The sequence below is a fragment of the Diplotaxodon limnothrissa genome, linkage group LG1 (genome assembly GCF_057381915.1).
Source record: "Diplotaxodon limnothrissa isolate DT_005_m linkage group LG1, D_limnothrissa_male_GT1.1, whole genome shotgun sequence".
Taxonomy (NCBI): domain Eukaryota; kingdom Metazoa; phylum Chordata; class Actinopteri; order Cichliformes; family Cichlidae; genus Diplotaxodon; species Diplotaxodon limnothrissa.
In genome coordinates, this window is record NC_140596.1 from 21430088 (window position 1) to 21447204 (window position 17117).

The 17117-nt window shown below is 38.7% G+C and overlaps 1 protein-coding gene across 1 annotated transcript in view; it reads left to right on the top strand.

Annotated features, from left to right (window-relative positions):
* sbf2 (SET binding factor 2) overlaps nt 1-17117 on the top strand; it is a 108928-nt gene that overhangs the window by 9032 nt on the left and 82779 nt on the right. The window contains exon 2 of the mRNA XM_085378896.1: nt 10182-10267. Within this exon, the coding sequence (XP_085235022.1) occupies nt 10182-10267 (86 nt within the window). The remainder of the gene's footprint in view (nt 1-10181; nt 10268-17117) is intronic.

Below are 17117 nucleotides of genomic sequence, written 5' to 3' on the forward strand. Positions count from 1 at the left end.
TGCTGTCATGTGAAAAGCTTTCAAAGGGTCTATGCAGGTCCTGTAAGAAACTCAAGTGCTCCACGTGATTCACCATCTTGAATCACCTTTAGAAGATTTTCTGTATTACTTTATCAAGCTCTCTCTCACTGAAGTGGCCTATGCCTAACTCTCTTAAGGTGCTAACACAGCATTTCAGCAAGGTTGAGGTCTGGTTTTTTGACTGGATCATTGAAACACCTTGATCCTTTTATTTTCAGCCATTCTTTGATGCTGTGTTTGGGATCATTGTCCTGCTACATGACCTAGTTTGGGCCATGCTTTAACTGTCACACAGATGCTCTCACGTGAATCTAGAGTACTTTGGTATACAGAGGTGTTTGTGGTTGGAAACGAGCCCAAATCATCATGCCTCCATCACTGTGCTTGACAGTTGGTACGAACTGTGTGTGCTGACATGTTTGGTTTAAACCAGACATGGTGCCGTGCATTATGGCCGGGCATATCTACTTTGGTCTCGTCAGTCCAGGACATTGTTCCAAAAGTCTTGCGGTTTGTTCAGGTGCAACTTTGCAAACGTAAGCTGTGTTGTTCTTTTTTAGAGAGAAGGTCTCTCTAATCTCCGTAATTATTCGGTCTGTTTCTAATTGTACTGTCATGAACTGTCATTTAACATGCTAACTGACGTCTGTGGAGGCTGTAGCTCTCGGGTTAGCACTGCACGGTCTGACCTTGGGATGAATTTACTGGGACTCCTGGGAAGATTGTGGTATTGTGTTAACACACAACTGAATACTCCACACCTGAAAACTGCCAAAACTTCTGCTTTTATAGTCACACTTGCTAATGACCAGTCAATTAAGTGCATTTGATTAGCAGCACTTGGCCGCTAGGTTAGTTTTTCACAGGAATTCACAGATTCTTGTGAAAACTTTCTTTTGCACTGACTGTAATTGTCTAAAGCTCCTCTCCTGGCTTTTGACCTGGGCATGACCTAAAGGGAATTTATCTTTTTGCATGTTTGTACTAAGCTTCCTGAGTTAGCTGTTGATCTCAGCTAATTATGACATCAACAGTTGTCTAATCTGTGGTACCCTTTCACCATGCAAATAAAACCAAAGCTCACTTCTTTGCCTATCTTGAACACAGGACATCCAGAACAAGTTAGTTTCCTGATCGTGGTCAACTTTGAGGTCAATCTGGGCCTCCGTGTACTACGATGATGATGTTACAGGAAAGATTTGGCCTTTTACAGAATTTGCATGCAAATGTTTTCATACAGGAGACCTCTATAGTAGCTGAGGATTTTAAAACAAGTTTATCTTCAGGTTAACTGTGACTGAGCATCGTCGACTGTGTTGCTATTCAGACAATGGGAGCTGCTCCCCACACTGTGACTGTTTGAATAAAGAAGATTGCTACCATAGCCATATTTCCTCACATCTGGAGACTATATTGTCAACCTAAACTCTTATGGATGGAGCAGATCCAGCAGAATGTTTGTGCTTAAACGATGATTATATATTCACTGTAATAGCTTAAAGTAAATCACGTTTTTAGGTTTATGCATGGAATTTCTCCTTATATTCGGGTAGTGATAGTAAAGTGACAGAAAGTGAATTAGCCATACCTGTGAACCCGTTCCAGAATGGTCCACCTGTGTAAGTGCCTGGGCCAAAATGAGGTTAGACGGTGACGTGCATGTTACGTAAACTGGCAGAGTCCACTGGTGGCCTTTTCCATACATGGTAAAATGAGCATCTGGCTGTATTTTATCAACAGTAACAGCAGGAAGATAAATCAGAAAGATAAATTGAGTTTTTTTTTTTCTTTTTAAGAGGAGAAACATCTGCTCTAATCAAGAAAGACTAACAACTTTTTTTTTTTCACTTGTTGTTGGGACTGTGCTAAATCACGCAACTGAGTAATAAATTATTAGGTTCATTCGATCTAAGTCACATATTTCTGTGTGTGTGTGTGTGGAGAAAGACTGCATGAAACTCTGCAGAATGGCTATAGAATTTAATAATCCCTATAAAAATAATTTAGTGAACTGTGAGAAATGTATTCAAGTTAATAATAGAACAGTTAAAGCATTTTTTCATTCGTCCTGTCACAGTTTTCTGTTCAGTAAAATCGCCCATAGATTTAATCAATACCCAATGTAGAGTCAGATCCAATATCAAATCCAAAATATTGTATTTCTTGAGCTGCCCACAAAGCGATGGGGATTGCCACGGTGTTACAGCACTTCCGTGCCACCTCTTACATCTCCTCTGAGATAGCGACTTGAATCTTTTGCCCTTTGTGATTTGCATTGCAACTATTTACATTTATAGTCAGTTTTAAGCAACGTTTTAAACAATGATCATATTTTACATAAAATATTATCGTGCATGAGCTTCAGGCTGCTTACATAACACTCCGGGTCATTGACAGGGGCGCTTCAAACTAGGCAGTCGAAAAGTGATCATTTCGCCATCTGAGTGTGATGACTGTTTTCTAAATATTTCCACAGATTTCTCGAGTTTCTGCATTTACAAACAAAATACCTGTTGCAATTGTGTCAGTGACCACTGACCGCACTGACTCTAGCAAATCTAGAGTTTAGTTTAAAGGCGAGATTATACTTTCCGTGTCTGCTAGTATCCACTTTGGTCCTCGGGGCAAAAAAATTGCCTGGTTCAGATGTGCTAGCCTGTTGTGTGACTGCGTGGACTCGTCCGGGGAGAATATATATTCCAATGCACCAACTGAGCATGCGCCCCCAGGCGGTGGACTTGAAGGAGACTTCAAAGAAGTGTAAAAGGAATGACTACTCAGCCATTGAGTCTCCAGCCATTTGTGTCCAAAGTGGACTATAATCAAGGCGTAAGGATTGCTTAAGTGGCCGATTAGATTTGACCAAATGATGATCCTTTTTTTACGCTTGTCAAACAAATCACTGGGCTTTTTCAAATTAGCTACAAACTACAAAGAAAGGAGTCAGTTTAAAGCTAAACATAAAGGATTTTAGGAAGACAACAAACAGGAACAGCCACGTTTTTTTCCCCCTTTCTCCTGGACACTTGGAATATTTTTGTTTTTTTATAAGCTGTTACCGTGTGCCACAAACCCTTGATAAGAGTTTGCTGGCGTCGAAGTGTCAGTTTACGAGATCTATGCTTTTAATGTTTTTTCTGGAATGTACATATCTCCTTATTAAACACTTAGTAAAGGCTGTTTCACCAATATTTAATGTTCCTAGTAAGTTAGTCCCCAAAGACATTTAAAAATTATTATTTGTATGTATCGTTTATTTCACGTTTTGTTTTTTCTGTTTGTTTTTTTTCCAGCCCTCTTGTTGGGCCATACCACACGGAGGTTGTGCTTTATTGAGCTGGAAAGGCTTGGGCATATTTAGTACATGCCAAAAAACTGTAAAATAAATAAATAAACATGCGTTGATTTTGGACTGTATCCTCCCCTCGTGTCGTGCCAGCGGATGTTCAAATTAGCATGTTCGCATTCAGGCCTGGGTTCTATTATCCTCTCCAATGGGGTTCTTTATAGTTATCAGGGGGGCCATATTTGAAAGCACGGCTTGTTTTAATACGAGAGTGCAGCCTCGTGGAATGCGAGGAATTCTGTCATTTATTTTCATCTGCGGTTGAAAATTAGAACCTGGAGGACTCGAAGCATGTGATTTCAATTAGAGGAGCTGTAAAAACCTGAAGATGTAACAGTCAGGCAGACTGGTGTTCTACCAGCACAAGCCATGATATATCTGCACATGCTTTTCTGTGTAAACAACATCAGGCTTCTCTTTGTTTTTAGCCTGTAAATGGAAAACATCAATGCTTTCTAAGTTAATGACGCAAATTATTTTTGTCACTTAACTCTCTGACTTGGTATCAGTGGTACACAGCTTTCCTTGCTACGCATGCACAGTGTTTTTAAAGAACTTCGCAGGTGGGTCCTAGGGTTTTTGCCAATGAACTTCAGGGCCAATGATGACCAGAGTGATAGCCTGTACAACTTGCCAGTCAAGGCAATAGTTTGTATTTCACACCTTTGCAGTCTTTTTGAATGAATGCATGTGGGAATTTGATACATTCAGCATTTCAAAATGAGAAAAAGCAGACCGAGGGAGTTTCTGTCTGTTTGATTGATTTTTAAAAAATGAATGCTTAATGTAAATGAGTTCATGCAGGGGCTAGCTATTTCCTGCACTGCTCTGTCGTATTCTGGTATTAATCTGAGCGCGTGTGAGGGGAGAGCGTGTTGCAGAGCACATGAGACGCAAACTAAGTTGTTGATCGCTGTATGTGAATGAGGCTCTTCAGCTCGCAGAGCACGTTTTACTTTCTCTTAATGCATTAAGTAGGAAATAAACATGTCTGTGGCTGTCTCTCTCTCGCTCTCATGCAACAGCAGCTGGTAGATAGATAGCAGGACGTTACCTGAGTGTGAGGTTAAATCCATTCCCTAAGTGGTTCCAGTCAACTCAAACAGCACCATTGACTTAGGCAGTCTCACTGTCTTCTGCCTCCTTTTGTACATAGCTTGTGTGATGTTAGATTAAGGCTTACCCCCCACAGCCCCCACCCCATACCGTCTGTGTTGCAGGTCTCCTTCAACTTGTTGTGGCTGAAGATAATTTTTGACTCTCCCTGCATGTTTCTGAATTAATCTAAACATCTCAAGTGCCTAAAACCTTTGCGCAATACTCTGCATACAATTCCGAATCCAGGCCATCAGTCCCATTAAGGCCAAAGTGCTTCAGCATGATAAATTAGTTGCTGTCCTTTAGAGCAGGGCGATATGGCCAAAAATATTTATCACGATATATATTTGAAAATTTGCGATAACGATATAACCGACGATATAATTGATGCGAGACAAAATACAACTCCACAACATTACTAGCGCAAAAAGACAACCTTCCATTTATTTTCACTTAAACAAGAAGCTGGTTTTTATGTACATTAAAGCTTTATAAAAATGTAACAGTGCAAATGCAAATTCCTTGCTGAAAGTTTAACCAAAAGGCATTTCCAGTAGAAATGGGCTGACATATCCTGAGCATAACCATGTATAATATCCACTGAAGTTAAAAAGAGGTGCTTTGCAACATTAAACTGCAGTGTGCAGTACGCATTTTTCGGACCATAAGGTGCACGGGATTATAAGGCACATTAAGCGAAACAAAGCAGTCAGATAAATCAAACTTTATTAAACTCATTCTTCTTGCTTCCTCCACTTCTGTACCATTGATTCATTAATGTTGAATTCTCTGGCAGCTGCTCTATTCCCATGTTGTTGCAGTATATTAATGACTAACCTCGTATTGTGGATGGATTATCTCAGTTGTTCTCCTGACTGAAGTTTGGTCCGTTTACAGCATCCTGCCATGCGATTGCATTTGTCTCTAACCATGAAGAACCTTCACGTTAACTTTTATAAGTGGAAAAGTGTTAGTGTTCGTCCTCCAGCTTCACTGTTTATGTTATGCTAACATAGCTGTGTCGCTAGCGATCACGTAGCACGTCATTATATACCAGCTAGCCCAACTTCAGTAACCCTACAAACGTCACTGCTGTTTAGTTTCCTGTCTTCATTTATGTTGGAAGTGATAGCAGAGCTGTACGTTTGATTTTTTTCAGAAATCTCTCAGTCAGAACATGCAATATCATGCTTAGGTAACTAGCGAAACTAGCGAGCTAACTTCCGCTAGCTTCCTGCTAACTTCTAACTCCGTTAAATGTAATAACTTTTGTTTTCATGGATGCCTGGAAGTTAAACTTTATAGTTACACCTGGTAAAGCAGCAATGCTGATCGTTTTATTAAAGATGAAAGAATTTAGACAGTTTTTAACTCTAAGTGATGCTGCAGTGTTGTTTGACCTGAAGCATACGGAGTTTAGGACCCAGATTACTCCCAGATTTAAGAGCATCTTAGTCCGACAAATACGACAATAACGACGGCCGCTTGCATGTTCTGCAAAAAAATGTGCTTTGTCGTGTATCTGACAGACAAACACCAAACCAGTTCCACATCACTGAAGTTGCACCATTTTTACAAACCAATTCTGGTTCATCTGTTTCACTCAACAATCGGCCATGTGCGTATGAAAACAAAGGCACTGCGCATGCGCGTTTTACTCCCATTCTATCGCGATATTTCATTTTCCTATCGTTGCCTAACATTATACCGGTATTACCGTGAACGGTATAATATGGCCCAGCCCTACTGTCCTTTGCAGCGGTCTACATTTCATGGCGTTGCTGACAGCAGGCTTGAGGCGCTTGGTGCATGAATGCTGCAGCTGTAGGATCTCATGTCATTCCGATAATGTATTGCAGTGGGGTTTTTTTTTCCCTGTTTGTTCAAGCAATTCTGCTTCCCTTGGCATATGACCTATTGCCAAACTGTGACACAGGGGCTTCATAAGCAGTCTGTTGAATAGCTTGCTGAGTCACAGCATTTTTTGGGGGTTTTTTTGGGTTTTTCTGGGGGGGGGGGGGGGCTGGAAAACCTTGAAAAGAAATGGAAATTGTTGCACATCAAAATGTATTTGTATAGTGATGCAAACTGACTCTGATGGGACCAACATTATTAAAATAAATAAATAAATAAAACAATTTTAAAAAAACGAACATCACATTGTATTCAGAAAGACATAAAATAAGGATAAAGACCATAAACTCATCAGAAAAGTGCACACTGAGCTCACAGACATAATTTCTCATCTCCACAAGCTTTGCCCATCTTTCACTTACAGTCTCTGATATCTGACTTTTGAACTCCAAATGGTGGCCGATTGGTTAATCTGTGCCGAGTATGCAGGACAGTTACAGATTCTGGTCGTGCAACAAGGTCAGTTGACACTCGGCACGCCATAAAACTGGCAGGAATCAAGGCTAGCATGCTATCGCTGACGGACAGCAGCTGGTGCGTCGAAACGTTCCAAGTGGAGCTTGTCCCAGGAGAGCAAGTATGGAGACATAAATAGATCTCTGACAGTAATTGTCTCTGAAAGGGCGTGAGTGCATTTCATGAGGAGTATGCATAGTGTTACACCCATATTTGATAGGCTGTCGTGAGCTGCTAGCCTAGCTGCAGCACAGGTACACATACAAACGCAGACTTTCGAAGAACCTCCCTGTTTATTCCTATGCTGAGCTTGACAGGTGCTGCTTATGGTTTGGCGCTCTTCCTAACAGCACTGACAGATTGTATTTACCATACGATGCTGTGCAGTGTCCTCACACATCCGAAGATGGAATATCCTCAAATCCATCCAGAAATGTCCTTGTGTGGCTTCTTGAGGTTTTTTTTTTTTCTTTTTTACTGTCTGAAATTAAAGTTGCAGGTTATAAATTATGTTTAAAAGGCACATGGTTTGGTTTTGATTTCCCTAACCATTGTAACTGTTTTATATGATTTTAGTGCTAGCCAATACTTACATCATGCTTTTGATTGTGGCATGTGGAATTTTTTTTGTTTTTAAATTTTTCCATGTAGTAAATTCAAAAATATTTTCAAAGTGTGTTTTAATTATCGAGATTCTACAAAAAATGTTCAGCGCCATATGTGACAGCAAAAACAACATTTTTTATTGATTGCATAAACAAAAAAACCTCTGTAGGGCTATTTATACAGTTTAGTTAAAAGGATTCCAAAAAACGAGACACATGTATTCAATTTCTGTCTGTTTCTTTCGTACTGCAATAACACATCTGAATACTACAAAAAAATGTCCATCACGCCACTCTTGTGTTAATCTATGCACGGTCTGAAGCATGTGTGTGGGAATGTATGTGAATGTTTTACTGTTATATCTTATTAGTATTATTGAATTTTATTGTTTTATTTATATTTTGATATTGCTAGGGATGATGCAATGATCGGGGACCATTCTTAATTTCGTTGTTCTCATGACAATGACAATAAAGTTTCTGATTCTGATTCTGATTCTGACTCTCCTGATAAAAGGCAATTTTCTCTTGGCCGATGAATAGAAAGGGTGTCCTAACTGTCAGAGAGTGACTAAGAGTTTAAAATAACGTGAAGATGAAGTCATGGGGTCAGGCAATACATTGTGACAAAATGCATGTTGTGAAACAGTTTTTGGCATGTTAAGTGGGGGGAATTTTTCCCTAATTAGATAAAAGCTGCTTTTTTTTATTAGCCTTCAACATTGCTAAACAAGAATGCTGCAGTCATATATCAAGTCCTACATACATATTGTTTTTGCATAAGTGAATTATTGCATCTAATTTTGGTTTTGGGGTTTTGCAAGACCCGGCCATATGGGGTCCTGGGGGAAATCGGTGAGGGAGTTATTTCAGCGGTAAAGCTCTAGATGGTCAACCTCACTAATGGGAAGTTCACTACAACTGCTATAGATCGGTATCCAGCTCTCTGTCACCACTATGTACTCTAAGTGTGGATGACATCGAATTGTACATTACATTGTACTGCATATGTATATATGCTTTCCTGCCAACATCAACAATTTCTTTAGGGAAATAACAAAAGTGAATGGCAGGGTTTATTTCAGAGGCAACATGTTTCAGATCATTCAGTAATTTCATGTATTCACTTCACAGTAATATGCATTTAAGATTAATTATGGACTTTAGCTTGGAGCAGTGGGTTTTTATAATATGAATTTAAGTGGAGACTGTCCTCACTGGACATCTTCAGTGACAAAATTACCACCTAGGGTGGTAATTTACTGATCGTAACTGGGAATTCGAGTGAGCTAACCCAGCATTTATTAACTCAAAACGGCAAAAATAAGATGTTAAAAGATGAAATTAAAAAGCTTACAAAGTTCGTTTGTAATGCTTTTAGTCTCTATAAAAGCGTGTAGAAGTTTACTGATAAATAACTTAAAGTATTCTCACACACACCATAAGCTCAGTGTTGTCTTAGTATTTGCTTGTCCATACGCTATCACTGAAACAGGCCTGCTTTGTGTTAATGTTGTAATTTTCATGTCTCTCTCACACACGCATTCCTCCTTAAACATCTTGCCTTACTCAGTCTCATCAGGACTTTTTTCATTATTCTATCCACAACGAGTTTTTCACCAACTTTGCAAGAATGCATTTCAGAGTTATTGAATTGGTTTTGGTGATAATACTGCAGCGATGCTGGAAGATCATTCACAAAAAGATAGGTGGTATTCATCAACCATGATTCGATTCTTTTAGCACACCGTCTCACACCGACTCAATTTATTTGAAGCGTATCTTCAGTTAAAGCAGATAAATTGAAGGAACCGAGGAGATTTTTCTCCATGGGGTTAAATATGTTTATTTAATAAGGTAGTTTTTGTTTTGTTTTTTGTTGTTTTTTTTTAATTATTATTAACTGTTATCCAGAAATAAACTTAAAGAATTTACTGGTACTGTTGTGATTTTAGCCACATTTGCTGACTTGTCTCAAAAAAAAAAAAAAAAAAAAAAAAAAAAGAGGAAATACTGAAAAACAGACAACAGTTCCAGCTCCTGAAGGGGTTGATTTGATCAAACTCGGTTTTGTTTGGCATGAATTGCTCCCCAGTTCTCTGATACATTTATCCTCATCCTTTCAACCTATTTGACTTTCACGCATAATATGTTAAATTTCTTTTAACAAATGTATTTTCTATTTTTTTTCAGTACGATTTTTTTTTTCAGTTCCCTTTTACAGGTAAAAATAATTCTTGTTATTAATGCTCAGCACTTTCTCACTTCCTGGCTGTTGTGACTTTTCTTAGAAATCATCAGATGATTTGGGTTTTTTTTCCAGATAAAGGAGAAACCAAGTAATGGCCTTTTTACACGTTACATCCTTTCATGCTGACTTTCATTTGTTATTTGTTGATAAAGAGAAATCTTTAAATTGAGGTATTGTTATATTACATATCAACATGTTGCTGAATTGGTTGACTTATATACATAAATACGTATACAGTAATGACTTTTTTCTGTTCATGGTAAATGGTAAATGGCCTGCATTTGTATAGCGCTTTTCTAGTCTCTAAGGACCCCAAAGTGCTTTACACTACATTCAGTCATTCACCCATTCACACACTGGTGATGGCAAGCTACATTGTAGCCACAGCTGCCCTGGGGCGCACTGACAGAGGCGCCTGTTTAATCTATGTTAATGCGCTAAAAGTGTTCTGTAATGACTGACCAGTCTTTGTCTTTGCTTTTACCTGCAGGTTCAGGAGAGGGATGTGGAAAGATAATTCAGCGATTTCCCAAAAAGGACTGGGAGGGAACAGCTTTTCCTCAGGGGGTGGAAATGGCAAGTCATGATACATGACACTTCTGCACTCACAACGACTCAAAATGGGCTCAAGGTTTCTAAAAGTTGTGATTATTTAGTGCCAATTTACACTCACCTGCTATTTAGCCTTAATTCTTTGTAGCATAGATGCAACAAGGGGGTGAAAACATGGCTCAGAAATTCTATCATCATTGATACAAGGCAGGATGGATTCATGTTTTCATGTTGTTTACACCAAATGCTAACCCTACCGTCTTAATGTCACAGCAGAAATATCGACTCGCCAAACCAGACAAGATTTTCCCCCTTTTTTTTTTTTAATTGTCCTTTTCTGTTGAGCCCTTTGAAATCGTAGCCTCAGTTCCCTGTTCTTCCACTACTACAAGCCGTCTGGTTCATTGTGGTTTGATGTGTTGTACATTCAGAGATTCTCTTCTGCATACTTTGGTTGTAGCAAGTGTTTGAGTTACTGTTGCCATGCTGTCAGCATAAAAGCAGTCTGGCGATTCTCCTCCGACCTTTCGCAACAAAAAGGCATTTTCACCGCAGTATTTTAGATAAACTGAGCTTTTATGAGTAACGAGGGGGGAAAATCTAGAAATTTGACCCTTCCTTTGGCCTCTTTTACCACTACCTCCACAGCACGTCTCATTAAGAGAACTGTGATATTTCACCTTTAGTGTACACTTGTTTTGCTTTGTTTTGTTTGATAGAGTTAATTCTGATTGACTGGCATCTAAATATTTCCATCGTCATTGTGACTGACGATTGTGCCGTGCAGTGCTGACCCCACTTCGTGTTTAACGGTGGACCTTGTTGAATAACACTACATGCTTCCTGGTTCAATGGTAGGAAATGTGTTTTGTGGAAAGCGCTGCATCATAAGAAACATTTGTCACAGGGAAAAAAAGAAATCTGAAGTATTTTCAGCGTCAGATGACAGATGACACCCCAGGGAATTTTCTCTTGCCCTTTTGGAGCTTGTGTATCAGATATTGGCATTTCCTGTTTCAGCTAAATTGTTTACTCCAGTTTGTTTAAACCCTTTTCACAGTCACTAATTGGGTAACCCCTTTCGTCTCCTTTTCACATTTTGCCCACCCTGCTATCTGGTCTCCATTTCTGATTCTCTCTCCAGCTTCCTGTTAAGTCATGTTAAGGGAATAGATACTAGCATGTTCCCCTCCTTTTTTCTTCTGCAGGGTGACTAAGGGGTCTGTGACTGGGGGTCTGTTTTCCTTATATGGACAATAAAATGGATGAACAAATATTTGCTTCTCAGCACTGGGAAAACTGTCAATCTCTGGGGTAACATTAGCAGTTAACAGTATCTTACTGCACAGGACATGAGCGCCTGCGTTATATCTGTTTTGTTCATTTATATTAGCTACTGCAGATAAGCTTTTAATGACTAAGCTAAATGGTTCAGGCAACCAGCAGGGAGGGAAAACAGCAAAAGGACTTTGCATCCAAACGCAGTACTTGCACATGATGCTGTCCTGCTCATCTGTACATTGTTTCATTTTTTTTCTCACTTCACCGAGGCAGTGCCTGCTCTCCTCAATGCTTGACTTGAATGTAACAACCAAACGGTTGCACAGCTTTGCCAGATTTCTTCTTTTTCTGCAAAACAATATTAAGTTTTAGCTCATGTATAATATTGTTGATCCATGTGTTTTAAAATAATAACAATAATAATAAAGAAGTAGGTTTTATAGAAAGTATAGTACTGAAAATACTAAAACTGTTAATCCTAACTACCAGCCTGTTTGGGGTACTTTGAGAATAAAGCTATGCCACCCACTTTGAGACTTCTTTGTTTCTGGGCATCAGTCAAATGAAAAGTAGCCTCCTTTGATAATCAATAAAATATATAGCTTCAAAACTTTAAATAATAGTGAAACTTTCAAAAATTGACCAGTTTCAGCTTAATTTTGACTGAAGTTCAGCTGCAGGTCAAGCGATTTTTTTTTTTTTGGAGTCAAAGTCACACTGAGCCACAGGTTCGAGACCCTTGCCTTATAAGGGAAAGATCACTGTAAATCAATACTTTATGTTATCTTGTCATGAAAGTGATCATTGCCAGGATGAACACATCAGTGGGGCCAGAGAGGTCGCTGCATGGTTTTACAATATTTGACTCATTCTGTGATCACATGCAAAACTCAGGTTTTATCTTTTTATTGCATTTTGGTAGGGTGTAAAGTTTGGAGCACACATGCTCTTCATCAGACCAACTTTTTCCTGATTGTCCTCTGATGGAGAGCAGGTGGACGCCAAACGTTACACCTTACCAAATGCAATAAATATATAAAACTGCTCTGCTCTTGTCAGTGTGTTTCATACATATTTCAGCCCGTCACCTGCCTCGCTTTTTGGCGTGGATCTGCATGTATTTTTCCTATCTTGTGACTCATGCTACGGCCTTTTGCTGCCACCAGATCTCAGCCCTCTTGAACAGTTATGGAAGATTTTAGACCACATCTGTTAGGCAGCTTTCTCCACCCCATCGCCATCATCAAAACAACAAATAAAGTGAATATTTCGTGGAAGAATGGTATTCAGCCATCCAGAAGTGTTTCAGGGAGATACTCTGTGCCAAGATCCATTAAAACTGCTGTCAGGGTTGGTCACTCGACACCTTGCTAAGACACTCTGTTGTTTTTTGTTTTGTTTTTTCCTTTAAATTGTGACCCTTCTGTAACTTCACCGCATACAAGTTGCATAATGTGGGTCAGATATCTACGCCAAGATAAACTTAGTTTATGCAAACATTTGGCATTCCACAAAAAGTCATGTTTAGATGAGGTAAGTTTTTCACTATGATAGAGTAGTTTGTGGAGTGGAGTTCATAATTTATACTTTTCATATAATATTTGAAGATTTAAAAGTTTAACATTACAGTTCTGTCTCCGTCTTTTAGATGATTTACAAAAAAAGGTTTGTTTATCTTTAAATCATTGATTAAACGATGGCTGTAAGGTATTATGGCTGCAGCTGAAATCTTTAGGATCTCTGTCACGGTCAAAGAGACGCTATTATTCCGACTTTTGTTTACGCAGCGGTATTTATAAGGCAGATGAGGACAAGTGAGGCTGTTATTCCGCCACAAATGGACATATTGTGAGTGGGCGGTTTGAATGGCATGCCGGCGTCTTCCTGTGTAACTAACTGAGTCTGCTGGTGGCCGACAGGAATGTCTCATTGGGAGTCATTATTTAGATACGAGCAACCGTGTGTCATGCAGCAAAGCACAATGCTCCTCAAAGCCGACAAACCGCATCGGTGACTGGCGTAGTTCAAGAAATGAAATGAAGAGAATGTCTCTAGACTGGCGAGTTGTTTTTTTTTCTTGAGTTCAAACCCTAGTTTACTCTAAGTGTGTCTGAGAAAAAGAAACCAAGGTGGCTCTGTTTTCTCTGCATCATCCCTCAAGTATCCTGTCAAAGATTCCTCTAGTTTAAATATAGCAACACTGAAACACGTTTAGCTGAATCTATTAGTTTAGTGGTTCCAGATGTCATTGAGGACCTGCATAGCATTCTTTTTGGGCTTGTGTGGGTGTGTGAATTTTTATCTTTCCGGAGTGATCCCCACCAATGCTTCTTCATTATGTGTCAGCCTGGACTCAAATTAAGACATACTGCAATCCCCAGTTTGCAAAGAAAGCATAGGGATGATGTTTCTCACTAAAGGCACTGAAAAAAGTTTTTTTTCAGTGACGTATTTTTTTATTTTTTTTTGCAAAAATCACATTTTGTACTTCGAAGATATGACAGTATTTGCAAGTTTAGTTTGGACTGTTGAATAACATGTTGAATAGGATTCATATGTTCAAGTCTTTCAAATCTTCTTGATTAGAAACAAACAAAAAAAGCACCCAGAGGGGTAAGCAAGGACAGGAAAGAGGGGGTTGTTCCAGAAATTAACTTTCCTACTATGTTGTGTGTGACAAACTTTGGTCAGGGGCCAAATGACTGAAATTCCAACTTTGAAGCTTTAATGAAGATACACCATAGTGTTTAACAGACCCACTCAGCAATTTGCATTTTGGCCCTGTTTTGAGCTGGTATGTAAACCATTATTATTTGCAGATTTTCTCCACTCCATGAAAAAGAAAATTGCTTTTTACAAACACTAAGGAGCACATCAGTGGATGAAGCTGAGCACGAAAAGCATTTTGCGGTCACAACAGGCCCCCAGCAGACTAAATAACCACAGATGAGGAATGCACCAAGAAAAAGCGTTTACAACTTGCGCTCGGAAAAATGTGTTTCTAATCTTTGCAGGCAAGTGATGATGATAGGAACCAGCCCAAGAACTCATCTGGTATGGATGAGCCAGGTCTGTAGATGGAGGTCAGTGCACCTAGTACATTTCCATCACCTCGCTTTTCAGAATTGGGGCACAGCCTCATGCTATACTGTAAATTAGCTAACTTTGAAGGTAGTGCAACTTTAGGACCCCCTAGGAGTTTTCGCAATCAAAAAAAAATGTTTTAATTATGTATTTTACCAAATTTCAGCAATGATAATTGCTATCTGGGTCATTAGCAAATAAACAGAAGTAACAATTTTTCCTTATAGGTTGATTTAAAAAAAAAAAATTTTTTCCCCCCCATTACTGTTGGTAGAAACAAATTTATGTTTGGTTTTCGTTAACTTTTTCTGTGAAGGTCCTCACTGAGTCGTCAGGTGACAGAAGCTAGCTAAGCAGAATTTTGTAAATATGACTGACACAGCGATGCAAAGGTTAACCTGAATCCAATGATGATGCAGAAGGCTAAACGTGGCTCGCCATGTGATTATTGATTTTTTGCTTATTCTGTTCAAAATGAATGTGGTGAGCTGTAATAAGTCTAAGGCTGCTTATTTTCATATTTCTAGAGTAATTTACTTGCACGCAGCTAGCCCATCAACATATTCAGTTATCCAATTGGTCTTCTTGTGGCTTTAGACATGCTTTTACAGACGATGGCTTATTTAAGCCAAATAGGGAAAAGACCTATTCATTGCCAATTTAAAAAATTAAAAAAAAAAAAAAAAAAAAAAAGCCTGGTCCTACAGTAATAGGTAGGGAAATGTGTTACCAATTAACTTTATGTTTAATAGTTGCAGCCCTTGCTGGTCAGTGCCAGAAATACTTAGTTTAACTAAATATTTATTCGTTCATAAACTAAAGTAGTTACCGGTCATATTCAAGATGTTAAAGCATTACCCAGCACTAGTCCTGGTGGGCAGCAGTACTGTCAGAGTATTACTTTGGCGAAAATTAAGACCGTCTGGTATTATTTTTGAACTACTGAGTTTGCTTGTCTAATTGCAAGCACCCTTTAAATCTCAGTGCATGTTAAGGGCCATAAGCTGCTCACAGTTGTTGACACCATATTGGTATCAAATTAAGTTTTTTTTATTCTTCCTCTGTTGTTCCCTCTCAAAAAGTCTTCTGCTTCCGACACACTCTTTCCTTTCCTGTTTTATGGGCTCTATTAATAGTACTTGTAAAGTCTACACTGTAAGACAACCACATGGACTTAAAGCTGTTTGATCTGATCTATCTATTTGTGAACAAGACACACAAAAGCTTGTCCAAGCTTGCTTTTGCTGGTTAAAGTGCAAAATGCTGGTTAAAGTTGTAATTTATGCCTGCATATTTCACCTTAAAAACCTTCATGTCTTCTACCTGCGCCAGTTTATGATGAAAAGGTTTCTCTCTGTTGTTGTTGTTGTTGTTTGTTGTACAAATGGTACATAAAAGAAATCAAGTCTGTTAAAACCGATTATAATGATCCCACTCAGACAACCTTTATTTCTCTTTTGAACATTTACGAATACAGGCTGCTCACTGTAATTGAAATATCAGTCATGAGTTATTAATTATGCACATGTTTAAAAAAATTATTATGTCATTACTGGCTGCAAAAAATAAATAAATCTGTTGCTAAGTAAGATGACGTTCATGGCAAGAAAAAAATTCAAGATTCTAGTGATTAAAAAGATCTTGATGTAAGGTGACAGACATAAAAAGAGAGAGGACATGTTATTATTTTGCTTCTAACGACACAGACGTTCTGGTAATTTGTTTCAAAGTTTTCTTGAGCAACAGGTTTCCAGGCTTATGAAGGTCAGTCAAGCATAAAAAAGGCACCTAACTCAGTGCATAAACCAGTCTACACATAACAGGCAGCTTAGCAAAGAACCAGTTCTATCCCTGCTAGTAATAAAGTGTAACAACACATCGTTTATTTCCCATGTATTTTATTTAATCTATAAAAATGCCAAAGATAACACAGTGAGTGTCTGCAGCTATCTATAAAACATGGTGGAGGCTCTGTCATGGTTTGCAACTGCATTTCAGCCAGTGCTGCTGGGGAGCTTTGCTCTAGTTAGCGGTGAGAGCAGCACATGTGGACATTGACCAATCAGCTGAAAGGAAAAAAAATCTGGTCAAAATTTGTACTTGCAAGTTGAAATTCGCACACAAGTGAGGGATCCTGAGCACAAAGTTTTACACATAGTTTTTTCCTTTGTATCTGTAAACAGACCTAACAAAAAAATTGTAACTTGTGTAAATATTTTTCACGAACACAAATCTTTTTTACACAGAAACTCTCATCTGTGGACGCACAAACATAACATTTTGAGATATTTTGATTTACAAGGTTATAAAACTCAGTTCACAGCTACGCAGTCTGATTTACAAGTACAAAATATTTATGATCACAATTTGAGCCCTAATCTTGTCACAACTGATGGACTTGCAGAGTTGCAGCGTAGGTAGAACTGCAGTAAAGTAATGTAAGATTTGGATCCACCATGTGATACCATGAGGAAAGGGTCTGATTAGCAACTGCTTTATTTTTTTAGCA